This window comes from Hippopotamus amphibius, chromosome 12 (assembly GCF_030028045.1).
Source record: "Hippopotamus amphibius kiboko isolate mHipAmp2 chromosome 12, mHipAmp2.hap2, whole genome shotgun sequence".
NCBI classification, from domain to species: domain Eukaryota; kingdom Metazoa; phylum Chordata; class Mammalia; order Artiodactyla; family Hippopotamidae; genus Hippopotamus; species Hippopotamus amphibius.
Genome location: NC_080197.1, coordinates 24,375,203 through 24,388,093, shown reverse-complemented (window position 1 = coordinate 24,388,093; position 12,891 = coordinate 24,375,203). Strand labels below are relative to the sequence as shown.

Below are 12,891 nucleotides of genomic sequence, written 5' to 3'. Positions count from 1 at the left end.
GATCAGAAAAACACTGAAGTACCTGGAGCAGGTTATGGAATCCAGGGCAGTGAAGGTCAAAGATGGAAGTGACTAGAACAAACATATGTGGTTACAGTATGACCTAGGGACCAGTTGATGCTGCAGGAGAGAAAGTGGACAGTTGCAGAGCTAATTCTTCCGGCAGGTGAGAGAAGAGGAAATCAAGATCACAGCTGTGGCTTTGGGAGCAGGACACCTCCTCTGCTGTAGCAGGAAGGAGGAGAGCAGATGGATGCAGAAGCTGACAAGGCAGTAGACTGGATGGAGGAAGGTGAGGCTTCTACTTTCTCCATGAAGTAGGAAAGGAAGTCATTAGCTGGAAGGAGTGTGGAGGAAGGGAGCAGGGAAGATGTGAGGAGAAGGGGAAATGCATAAGCCTGTAGGAGCTGGGGAAAGGGAGTTTATTGGAGGGGAGTGGCCTAACCCCCAATAATTTCCATCAAGTTCCCTTGACAATCATCTCTGCATTCTTCTGTACAGTGCTGAGCAGAGGCAGTTTCTAGAGCCCTTGGGTCCAGGCAGCTATCATGAGTTTCCCTCACCCTGGAGTTGGCAGCAAGGAGGGGGAGGCTCTTAGCTCACCTGCTCCCAGCCACCAGCTCTTCCAGCGCCTGCTTCAGCCGTGTACAGGCCCCAGGACCCAGCCTGCGCTGCAGAGTCTCAACCTCCTGCAGCCCCTGGTCCTGCCACCAGGTGAGAGGGTCAGACGCCGACCTCTTCTAAACCACACCCTCAGCCCAAGGCCCCACCCACTCATGACTGCATCTCTTGGCCCCACCCTTCTTTGACTCAAACTAGTTCTCTGTTGAGTTCTTCAAGCCCTCTACTGGCTCCATGGCTGTGAGGCCAGGCCCCTAGTAGCTCTACTCTTGTTCTTCCTGGGTCCAACAGTTCTGAATTCTGGCCCTCCCACAATCTCTGGTCTCCTCAGTTCTCCCAGAAGCTGTGCTCTTTGGCCCTCTGGCCTTGCATCAATGAGGTGTTGGGTAACCCTGGTGCTTTACCCATCAGCCCCCCTCCAGCACTCCCTTCACAGGCCAAGATCTCCCAGATGCCCTTATATCCTGGCCTCTCCCTGTGGGCACCCGCCTCGATCTCACCATCCTCTCAGCCACTTTCCGCACACAGTTACTGCTCTGCAGGCGCCAGGAGTGATCCTCCCAGCGGCTCCAAACACGCACGCAGGGCTTGCGGTGACGCAGGGGCAAGCAGAAGTACGGCCTGGACCGGAAGGAGAGAAGAGTCTGTGAGGGGCAGTCCTGGGCCTCGGGGAACCCACCAGTGCCTGTCTTCTGGCCACCAGAAGCACTCACCCGCTGCCTTCCAGGGGCTCCGGCTGCTGAGCAGGGGTCCCCAGCTCCTCCTCCTCCACTGGTCCGACTCCCACATCCGATTCCAGCCGAGGCTGTGCCTCCCCTTCCACGCCCTCTGCTCCCTCCCCTGCCCTGGACGGTCAGCTCAATTGTCCCTTCCGGTAACCTGCCTGACCTGCTAGGAGCCTCAAGGGTCAGCAGGTGCCAGGCTGAGGGTCTGAAGGTCCCCTCCCTCAACCTCCTCTGCCTCAGTAGAAGTCAGAGCCCACCCCTTAGTGAAGGTCAACTCTTCCTTCCAGGGGCCTAAATCTGGAACAAGAGTAATCACCCTCAAACTCATGGCCCTCAGGGTTTTGGCTAGGCTGCGCACCAGTGGAGATCTCGAAGCTGATGGGCTGGGAGGCCATGGCAGGGTCAATCATGGTGGCCTCAAAGAGCACAGTGAAGAGCAAGAAATCTTCACGGGGAGCCAGGGTGTTCTGGAAAAGGCCGGTCAGCCCGGAGTCAGCCTCTGCCCTCCCAATTTGCAGCCCGGACTACGCTTGGCCACAATACCCACAGAAAGACATTGCAACCAAGGCCTAGAAGATTTGCTGCTGGTGTCCTCCCTCCCTCTGCCACTTGTTGTCCCAACCCATCGGGCCCCGGGGTTTAGTCCTCTCTGGCTCCCCTCTGATTTGTCAGCTCTCCTCCCTCCATATGTGTACATACACAAGAGCATATGTGTGCACACACTGTAGTCTTCACCCAGGCCCCCAAGTTGAGACAACCCCCCTCCCCCGTATTTAATGCCCGGGAGCCGGTTACACACTTCAGAGCTGAGGGTGACCCTGCCCTTTACGAAACTCCAGCCCCCACCTCTGGCAGTGGCAGCAACTCCTCCACCTCCACCGCACTAGGAATCTCAGGCGCATCAGCACTGGAGCTGGCATCCAGGTGCTGCTGAATCCCCGCTGGAGTCTGGGCGCGCCTGGCTTTCTTCTTCTTTCCCATGAGCCGGGACAACCTGGACCCCTGTGGGGCCTGGGGAAGCTCAGGTTCAGCTCTCCCTTCCAACACTTCCATGGACACAGCCACCAGCAGGCGGCCGCGGAACCAAATGCCTGGGCCAACGCCTTCACTGAGACTTTGAAGACCATCCCGAAGCCCCGCACTGGGGGGTGAGCCATAGAGAGGTACCCAGACCGGGCCGAATGTGGGGTTAAAGCCCACTGTGGGGGGACAAAAACAGTGTCTTGGAGGGGAGCATGGAGCAGGTGGGTACTAGGTCCGTCTATGCACCACACCCATAATTATTTCCTGCAAGGTTAAAGGGGGAGGGGCGTCAGACTGGGCCTCGGCTGCTCTGGAAGAGAAGCCTGTGAACAACAGCGGACCGACAGCCGCGGACCAAGACCCGGGAGCACTTCTAAACCTGTTCTGTTCCCAAAGGCGCTGCAGACAGGGGAGATACCCTAGGGGCGGAGCCAGAGCCCTGGAGGTGGAGTCAGGATTGGGGTGGAGCTACAGGTGACCGCGCATGGGTCCCGGGTAAATGGTTAATGTGGAAAGGGCTTGTTTTCGTGCGTGTAAATCTGGAGAACAGGGCTGATTACTGGATATTCAGCTGTGATTAGGATTTTGTCAAGGGAGCCAAACTGAGGGTTGGGGTTTGTAGTCTGCGGGCGACAGGTGAGGCTCCGAAGGGAGGAGCCGGCTTGGAGCAGGGCTGTTCTTTGGCGTGGACCTGACTTTCTAAGCGGAGCTGGGTCACGAGGATGGGGTTTGCCGGCGGGGGCGGGGGGCAGGCGGCGCGCATGGGCCAGCTGCGCTCACCCGCGCGGCCGGGATGCGAGATCTGCCTCAGGTCCAGCACGCGGGTGGCGAGGGCCACATCGACCAGGGGCGCATCGTCCCGTAGCTGCAGGCGAAGGCCGCGCGTCAGCGGCGGGAAGAGCTCCACGAAGCTCAGCTGCTCGTTCCACTCGGGCGCCGCCGCCTCGCCGTGCATCGACGTCTCGCCCTGAGCGCGGCGGCAGAGACAGGCGGAGAGGGGTCGGCGTGGACCAGGACCAGGGCCTGGGCCCCTCCGCCGAGTGGGGACAGGAGGGGCTTACCTGCTGCCCCAGGAAAGACACCCGCACATAGGGGCCCATGAGGACGCGCTGGTAGTGCAGGGCGCGGGCCAGGCTGCCCAGCAGCCCGGGGCGCAGCGCCGGAAGCCCCTCGGCGCGGTACACGCGCACGCGGAGCCGCGCCCACGGCCCCTCGGCTGGCACCCGACGCGGCAGCAGCAGGTTCCTAGGAGAGCCGGGCGCTGGGGGGTCCAGAAGCCCGAGGCTCGGCCCCTCCCGGCTCTCGGCATCCCAGAGGCCACGCCCCGTCCTACTCGCCCCTCCCCACCTCACCCCAGCTCACTTCTCGATGTCCGAACTGTGGCCCGGGCCCGGGGGTGGCAGCGGAGAGGGCAGGTCCCCACGCGCCCTCACGGACAAAGTGACCTTGACGAAGCCTTTGATCCCGGCGCGGGTGTCCCGGGGGTCGTGCAGCGGAGCCCATTTCTGACAGAAGTGGCCATCTGGGGACGGAGCAGCGGGCCAGGGGTCAGGGGAGGCCGGCGGGATGCGCGAGGCGGTCGTGGGGCTGCGATCCGAGTGCTGCACAACGGCCGGGGTTCAAGTTCAGCTCAGCAGTGAGGAGCGGGAGTGCATAGAGGTTAGCGGTCCGAAGAGATTGCTGTCTCACAAGTTAGTACACTGGGCTCAGTGCCCGGAGGGTCCGCTTCCCTTGTCCGTGCAAAGGAGTCTCAATGAGGGGAGGGTTCAGTACCTGGCTGGTCGAAGGTAATGCCCAGGTCCATCCTGAAGGTGCCTATCCGGGTGGCCATAAAGGGGAGAGTCTGCGAGCGGAAAGCCTGGAGAAAGGTGGCGTTAGTCCTGGAGCTTCGGCAGCTCCCCTTCTCTGACGGAAACCTCTCACCCCTACCCCCCTCACCGTGATCTCCAGCAGCAAGTCCTGGAGGCGAAGCCGGGTCTCATGAAATTCAAACAAGAAGTACTGGGTTGAAGTGGGAAGCAAGAGAAGTGAGAGAAGGTTATACGTGAAGGGTCCACAGCAGCTGGCCCCTGCCTCTGGTAAAGAGAACACCCTCCTTGCCCCCTCCCCCACCCCACCCCAAACTCGGAGACCACACTTCTTTGCACCCTTTCCCTCAGAGCCCTTTGCCTTAGGCCAGCCAACAGGCTCACTTCCACCTAAGCCACGCCCCCCGTTCTTATCCTGGGTCCCGCCCATTTCCTCAGGCACCTCCTTATTTGGTTGCACCACCTGGTTATAGAAAGGACAAGTGGTCCCGCGCTGCGTGGTGGTCACTCGGCGTTGCTCCCCAACACGCACAGCCACACAGGGGTTAATGTTGACTCCCACCAGCTTCTGGGCCTCGAGCACCGTGACCCCCACCTGAAGGGTGCGGGAGGAGGAAAAAAGGAAGCCAAGCCTGCCGCGGTAGGAGGGAAAAACATGTGTGGAGGGTGGGTGGTATTCCCCAAGGGTTCGGCCCTGGGCGGGGAACGATACCTGGAAGTCCTGGCCCCTGGACCCCTGGGAGGGATCCCCGCGGGCCTGGCCCCGAGCTCGGCTGCAGAGAGGGTTACAGTCAGCCCTCACGTCACTTCCTCCCTCCCTGCACACACTCTTGCTTGGTGCTGGTGATAAGATTGCCTCTCGCGCTGGTATTTTGGATTCTGAGTCCTTTCGGTCTGGTCTTGCCTCCATCTCAATCCTACACTCAGAATTTGACTCATTCCTGGAGCCCTAAAACCATTCATTCATTCATTCACTCAACAAAGACTGAGCACCTACTATGTGCCAACACTGTTTTAGGAACTAGAATACTGCAGTGAACAAATGAGGCAAAATTCCTTGCCCTCATCAGCCTTTCATCACCTGCATGAGTTCCAGAAGCCACGTGTGAGCCAGTGTAATTGTGTGTGTGAATGTGGCAGTGTCTATGCCTAGGAGTGAATGACCCTTGACCCGAGGATATCTGCTCCCCACCCATACCCTGCGACCATGTGTTTGTGAGGGTGGATGGTCATGACCCTGCATGTGTGGGCGACTGAGGCAGACATACCGGGAGGCTATGTGCCGAGACCAGCTCGGCGACTCGAGGTGAGTGACGGGTGCTGCAAGCTTGAAGAAAACACGGACACAGACTGAAGAGAAAGATAGGACCGGGGGACTCAAGACCTCTAGGATCAAGAGCCCCGCCGATTCATCCCACGTTGCTTTTATTTGGCTAACACTCCCAGGTTAATCCTATAAACAATCATAGGCTTCACATGACTGGGGCAATGATCTTTGCCTCCTGGGCCCGATTTGAGCAGGTGTGGATCTGAGCTGGGCGTGGAGAGCAAAACAGCCCTGGGGGCAGGAGACCTCTCTCAGATGGATTAGGGGTCTGTGCCCCACCCCTGTTGGCCCCTCTGCGACTGTGCCTGTCTTAGGTTGTTCCTCCTCTGAGGAATCTTACCCGTCTCTGGCTAACCAGCCATCCTCCAGGGCCAAACAGGGTGATATGAGGTGTGCAGTGAGAAGGGGGCTGCGCCCCCAGAGACGGCCACCCCTCTGCCTATGCCCCCATCGTCTCCACGCCCCGCACCCTCAGCTCCTCCACTGCTCAAGCAGGACATTCTGAATCCCATCGCTCAGCCCACATACGTTAACATTTTCAAGGTTTCAGAAAGACTCCTGAATGTCTTCCCACAGCTATGGGAGCAGGTGTTCAGTGGGTACACGTTACCTCTTGAGGGGGCTGAACACGACACCAGAAAGCTCCACATCAGGCTCGTCCTCCAGCTCCAGCTCCTTGTCTTCATCGTCCTGCTGACCTACTCCTTGAGCTAGCCTGTGGCCCAATGCCACTGCCCACCGGTCCAGCCTGGCCTCCCCAGGCCTGACGGGAAAGGTCCTCAAGGAACATGTCTTGGACCTATCACCCATCTCTGGACACCCAGCTCTGACTTCCCTGACTCTAGGTCTGACCCCTAACCCGGGAGCCCTCTAATTCCAGAATTGACCCCTGATTCTAGGACTGACTTCTCGCCCTGGAATTAGTCCAGTACTGATCCCAGGACCAGGGACTGACCCCACATCACTGGCTCCCAATCCCAAGACTGACTTTGCAATCCCAGGTCATCCCCACATACTTACTCCAGCTCCTGGAACCCCACATTGGGAATGATCAGCTCCGAGCTGAGAGAAGGAGAAATGACAGGAGAGGACCAGGCCTGACTGCAGAGCTACAACTTGGGCAGCGTGGAATTGGGTACCACTTCTCCCTTACCGAGGCCTGCCTGGGCCTTGGTTAGGTGGGTGGAAGGATTACCTGTCCCGAATGGGTGCTCCAAAGTCCTCTTCTGCCCAGACTCCAGTTGCACCCTCTGGGGGCTGGTACTTCAGGTCAAGCTCCACCTGGATCTAAAAACAGATACACAGCTTTTTTTTCTTTCAGGCAGCCGGGAAGATGGCAGACATTCAGACTGAGCGTGTGTACCAAAAGCAGCTGACCATCTTTCAAAATAAGAAGAGGGTCCTGCTTGGAGAAACTGACAAGGAGAAGCCCCCACGGTACTACAAGAACATTGGTGTGGGCTTTAAGACACTGAAGGAGGCCATCAAGGGCACCTGCATTGACAAGAAATGCCCTTTTACTGGTAATGTCTCCATCTGAGGGCGAATCCTGTCTGGCGTGCTGACCAGAATGAAGATGCAAAAGACCACTGTCATCCACTGAGACTACCTCCACTACATCCAAAAGTACAACCGCTTTGACAAGTGCCACAAGAACATGTCTGTGCACCTTTCCCTCTGCTTCAGGGACGTCCAGATTGGCGACATTGTCACAGTGGGCAAGTGCCAGCCCCTGAGCAAGATGGTGTGCTTTAATGTGCTCGAGGTCACCAAGGCTGCCTGCACCAAAAAGCAGTTCCAGAAGTTCTGAGACTGAACCCCTGCCCACTGCCCCAAATAAAATCACAGTTATTTTCCCAAATAAATAAATAAAATCAGATACACAGTGGGCCTTGGGCCTCTCAAACTACCCTGAGGCTAAGAAAAGCCCAAAGACAATGCCTCTTACTCCACCTATAAACAGAGACCCTCCTGGCCTGCATCTCTGGTGACTTGTGGTTCCTCTCCGATCATTACTAATAGTGACTACTCATAAGCTATTAAGAACTTAACATATGCAAGTAACCTCTTGAAGGGGCCTGACACAAATCCAAAATTCTCTCATCACTCTTGGAAATCGATTAACACGGCCTTCACAGATCTGCATGGTTTGGTCCCTGCCAACCTTTCCAGCCCCATCACTTACAGGGTTGGCTCCTGTCCAGCACCCTGGTTATGCTCTCTCAGGGTGCTGGGCTTTTGCATATGTTGTTTCTTCCGCCTGGAACATTCTCTCCTCCCACTTATTTAACTCCTGTCATATCCTTCAATTCTAAGTTCAAACACTACTTCCTCAGGGAACCTTTTCTGACCCCCAGATAGGTCACATCCCTCTGTTATACATTCTCCCAGCCCCCTACCAGTTCTTTTGTGACGCCCATTGGTGGCAATTTTACACTTATTTGCGTGACTATTTGTCTAATGGCTGCCTCTCTCTCTTTAGATATGGAGCTCTAAGAGGGCAAGTCCTTATCTGGCTTTGTTCACCACTCAGTCCTCATTGCTCAGCACTGCACTCTAATCAGAGCTCAACAAGTGACAACAGAGTGAAAAGCTGGACATTTTGTATGACTCCACATAAGGCAAGTGAGGAAACAGCCTAGAGAAGCTGAATAACGTGTCCAAGTTTTCAGCCAGGAAGTGGTGGACTTGAGATTTACACCCAGGTTCATTTTTACCAGGTTATGCTGACTTTCCAGGAAAATCACCAGGAAAATCCAGCCAGGTTCATAAGAACAGCGCCTGGTGCAGGGTCAGGGAGCAGCACAGAACTCTTTATCTTGCCATACCCCTGGCCCTCAGAGGCTAACCCAACTCTTGGCCTGGGGTATGTAATGAAAGGCGCCCTGGCTCAGGGGCCTTGTTACCACTCCTGTCTGAGTGTGGGTTTTCCCCTCTGAGAAATGAAACCCGCTGTCTAAAGGGACTCTCAGGCTTGAGGGTGGCAGGCTGGGAGCTGGCGGAACTCATCGGGGATACGCACAGATTCTCATCCACTAGGGCCTCCCGCAGCACCAAACGTCCGGCAGTCTGTAGCTGCTGCAGGGAGATCACCAGGGTCCCCAGAGACCTGGGGGTGTGGCATGAAGCAGAAGAATGACCCTGGAGAATGGTCCCAAGCCACCCTCTACCTCTACTTGCATCCTTGGTTCCCCAGGCCTACTCACCTGGGGCTGAACACACGGCTGCCGTTGACCACCTGTACAGACAGACACTCCCCAGCCAGTGGAGCCCCATAGGGTGGCCAACGGAACAGCTGGGAACAGAAGGAAACTTGTGACATCCAATGCTGGGCTGACACTGACCCCCAATCCAGAGCCTATTCCCAACCCCGAAATAGGAGCCAACTCTACAGACTGGGAGCTAACTCTATGACTGACCTCCTAAAGCTGGAACCCACCCTCCCACACTAGGGCTGATCAGGGAGCTAACTAACAATCAAGAGCTAATCCCCCCAGTCCTGATTCTGACTTGTCCCAAACTGAGTCTAACCTCTCAAGCCTGAGACCAACCCCACCTCCTGAGACTATACTTCCCAAAACCCAGGAATAAGCCTCTCAACCCTAGGATGGACTCAGATGGGGCTTCTCATCAGATCAGCTTCTCCCCATCCAGAACCCAACCCTACTGACCTCACCGATACCTGCTTCTTGATCACAGTGAATTCTCCTTGTTTTCTGGGTAAAACCTGCTCAGAATTGAACCTAGTTATTTATCAGCTTCTTCCCACACACAAAAAAATTATCCATCCACCCACCCTGAGCCCAGGGTCCAGTCCCCCTGGATTCACTCTTAAAGGGACATAGAAGATAGGGAGGGAGGCAGACAGTTGGAGACATTGGGCTTGGAGAGAAAGGGAACAGGCTGTAGAGATGCCTAGAGATGGGATGTGGGTCCTGGGGAATGGAAGAACTGGAGCTCCCCAGTTACAAAATTTCTTAGAGCAACCCTGCAAACCTCACCTCGAAAGCTGAGCCTCACTTGTCGGTCATGGGTGCCCGGAAGCCCTGTCAGTCGCCGCACACACACAGAGCCATTGTCCCAGGGCCACTGGCTCTGCCTCTGCCCGCCTGCCCTCCTGCCTACCTGCCCGCCCACCTGAATCGCCTCTGACTCACTGGACTCACCCAGCAGGTTCAGCAATCCCTGCCCGTTAGTCAAACACAAAATCAGCCAGCCTGGGGGTCATGGGTAGGGAGGAAGTGGGAGTACAGAGAGATAGGGGTAAGGTCCCTATGGTCAGCTCAGTCCTCCCTGTCTGCACAGCTTCAGCCTCCATCCTGCATCCTTGTAGTGTGGGAGCTATGACAGGGTGAGGATGAAGGCAAGGAGAGAGGGCCAGACCCGTCTGGTCTCTGCCAGCCTATGAGGACTCAAGGACACAGGGCCTCATGTTGTTCCTTGTTCACCTCACTGCAGGCCCTCAAAACACTGCCTGAATGGATATATTAAGTGAATCCCCTAGCCCCCGGCATTAGCATGTAGGCACTCAACATTTATTGAATTAATGAGTGATTGAATGTGTGTCCCTAGTTTGCACATAGCAGGTGTTCAAAACACTTCTTAAGTGCTCACAAAAGCTAGAAGCCCTTTTAACTTGGGGTTTACTGGTGGGACCATAGATAGTCTCCAGGAAGTCTGCAAACCCTTGAAATTGTCTGTAAAATTTTGAGCACATGTGCATTTTTCTGGACATAGAGCTCCTGGCTTAGGTTAATAACCCTAAAACAGATGTGCCGCACTTGACTGAATGAAGGAACGACTGTATCTCACAGCCTGAGCCCATGGGTGAGAGTAAGTATGCATCGAGTGCATTTCAGGGCCATCCATGACACCACCTATGTGCAGGACTTGTGCTCTGCCACCCTGCGGGGAAGGGAGCTCAACCACAAAGGTAATTCAGACATTTCTTCCAAGTAGCTTCATGGATTCCAACATCAAACAAAGCCTAGAAAGACTGCAATCCCCACTGGAGCAGGAGAGGATCAGGGCTACGTTGCTCAGGAGAGGGAGGCCAGAGGGGCTTCCTTAAGGAGGGAGTGTTTAAATTGGGCTTTGAGAACAGGAGTCGAGCTGAGAAGGACATCCAGGCAGTGGGGAGGAATTCAGGGAGTGTTCCGGGACCTGTGATTTGTTCAGTTTGGCCTACGTATAAGGAATATACCAGGCGGCAGCAGTAGATAAGATTAGACAGAGGAGCTGGATCTTGCTGTGTGGCCTTGAGCCAGAGGTGGTCACTTCTTGTGCTTCAGCTTCTCCATCTCAGTACAGGTTTCCCCTGTATTTCCCCTAAGACAAAATGGCATAAAGTGAAAAAGCAGTCACCTTGGGATACATCTTGCTATCGGATGCACAAAATAAACTTAAAGCATAGATGCTCGCAGACAGTTCAAAGCTATGGAGGCTTGATGGTGAGATGCTGAGTGTAGTTCTTGGGGAAGGAGCTTGGCAGTGTCAATCTCGCAGCTCTGGGTGCAAGCTGCCTTTATAACCACTTGCTGGGAACACTGTTTTTGCTTTTTGCCTTTTTTTGTGAAAGTGAAAATCCTCTTCAGGTTTCTTTTGGTCAGCAAAAACAGGTGCTAATGTAGGTCTTTTGTAATAGCAAAGGATACCTGTACTGAGGTTGGAAAATCCCATTCTGCCTATGTCCCAGGTGTAAGGTGCTCAAATGAGTTTTGGGGTCTATAAAACACTAGATAAGAGGTACGGGTTATTCTATTTCTAAGCAAGGCCCAGGTCACACCTCAAGGCTCCCAGATGTTGGAAGAGGGCTTCTCCTCCCCATTTGAGAGATGGGGACACTGGGACCCAAAGGAGGGCAGAGAGGGGATCAGAATTCTTAACTTTCAGCACCTTGGACTTCTCCTCCCTCCCTCCCCTGAGCCCTGTGGCATCTAATCAAGCAAGGTTTGGGGACTTCCCTGGTGGTCCAGTGGTTAAGAATCTGCCTTCCAATGCAGGAGACGTGGCTTAGATCTCTGGTCAGGGTAACTAAGATCCCACATGCTGCCGGGCAACTAAGCCCGCGTGCCCTAGAGCCCATGGGCCACAACTAGAGAGAAGCCCATGTGCCGCAATGAAGAGCTTATGCCCTGCAGCTAAGACCCAATGCAGCCAAATAAATAAATAAATATTAAAAAAAAATAATCAAGCAAGGTTTTGATGCCTCTAGAAGCTAACACAGGTGCCTCTTCTCTGGGTTGGAACACACCGTGGCAGTTTCTCCCTGGGCCTCAACCCCTCTAAGAACTCCCACTTCCATTTCCTGACATTCCAATGAAGATGAGAAGTGGTGGAAGGTGTACTAAACTCCAGGATAGGATTTTGGAATTCTAATCTCTGTCACACATTGTGTGGTCTCCGGAAAATCCTTTCTCCTCTCTGGACCTGTTTGCCTAGCTGTGTAATACGCACAGGATGAACTGCACTGCTTTTCAAAGTATGGTCCTTAGACAGGATCACATGTGATTGTTAAAAATGCACATTCCTGTGCCCACTCTAGAAATGCTAAAGTAATATCTCAAGGTGTGTCTGGGAACCTGAAATTCTGTAAGCTGCCCTGGTACTATCCTGTTGCATAGCAGGAGTTTGGGAACATCAAGTCTCTTGGCTGTGACCGTGTGCGATTCCTCATTCTGTTCCAGGTGACTCAGATGGTCTGAGTGTGGGTATGGAGATTGGTGGGTACTGTATTCTCACTTCACAGACCCCTGGTGAATATGGGTCTGGGAGAGGGACCCACAGATCCCTGAAGTCAGAGTTCTCTGGCCCGATGACTAGAATGAGAGGAGGCGCGTGAAGGGTTTGTAGAGCAAAAGAGACTAAAAAAAGACTTTATTGAGAAGTGCCCTGGGTGATTCCTTGCCCCTTCTTAGCATTTATTCGTTCACAGATATTTGAGCACTCACCACATGCTAGGCCTATCTAGGTGCTGGAGGATACAGTAGTGAACAAGACAAAAACCCCTGCCTTCATAAAGTTTACCTGCTCTACTGGGAGTGACAGGTAATGAAGAAAAAAAGAAAGAAAACACATAAGGTACTTCCCTGGTGGCACAGTGGTTAAGAATCCTCCTGCCAATGCAGGGGACACAGGTTCGATCCCTGGTCCAGGAAGGTCCCACATGCCACAGAGCAACTAAGCCCATGCGCCACAACTACTGAGCCTGTGCTCTAGAGCCTACAAGTCACAACTATCACAACAATGTAAAGCAGTTATACTCCCATACAGAGCTTAAAAACAAACAGAAATACCACATAGCATGTCAATAATAAGAGCGAAGGAGAAAAAGCAGGAAGAGGGATGGAAATTCTTTTAGGCGGAGTGTAGTCCTGGACAGGGTGTT

The 12,891-nt window shown here is 54.5% G+C and overlaps 1 protein-coding gene and 1 pseudogene across 1 annotated transcript in view; one reads left to right on the top strand and one right to left on the bottom strand.

Annotated features, from left to right (window-relative positions):
• Nucleotides 1-10,880, bottom strand: part of LOC130833929 (fer-1-like protein 4) — a 45,999-nt gene extending 35,119 nt beyond the window's left edge. The window contains 20 exon segments of the mRNA XM_057704052.1: nt 604-704; nt 1,122-1,242; nt 1,335-1,509; nt 1,705-1,813; nt 2,193-2,545; nt 3,150-3,336; nt 3,431-3,614; nt 3,732-3,892; nt 4,123-4,232; nt 4,235-4,370; nt 4,641-4,772; nt 4,890-4,950; nt 6,115-6,267; nt 6,525-6,566; nt 6,700-6,791; nt 8,505-8,613; nt 8,711-8,799; nt 9,172-9,231; nt 9,630-9,689; nt 10,869-10,880. Coding sequence (XP_057560035.1) covers nt 604-704; nt 1,122-1,242; nt 1,335-1,509; nt 1,705-1,813; nt 2,193-2,545; nt 3,150-3,336; nt 3,431-3,614; nt 3,732-3,892; nt 4,123-4,232; nt 4,235-4,370; nt 4,641-4,772; nt 4,890-4,950; nt 6,115-6,267; nt 6,525-6,566; nt 6,700-6,791; nt 8,505-8,613; nt 8,711-8,799; nt 9,172-9,231; nt 9,630-9,689; nt 10,869-10,880 — 2,447 coding nt within the window.
• Nucleotides 4,653-7,314, top strand: LOC130833070 (40S ribosomal protein S11-like; annotated as a pseudogene).
• Nucleotides 10,881-12,891: the final 2,011 nt, after the last annotated feature.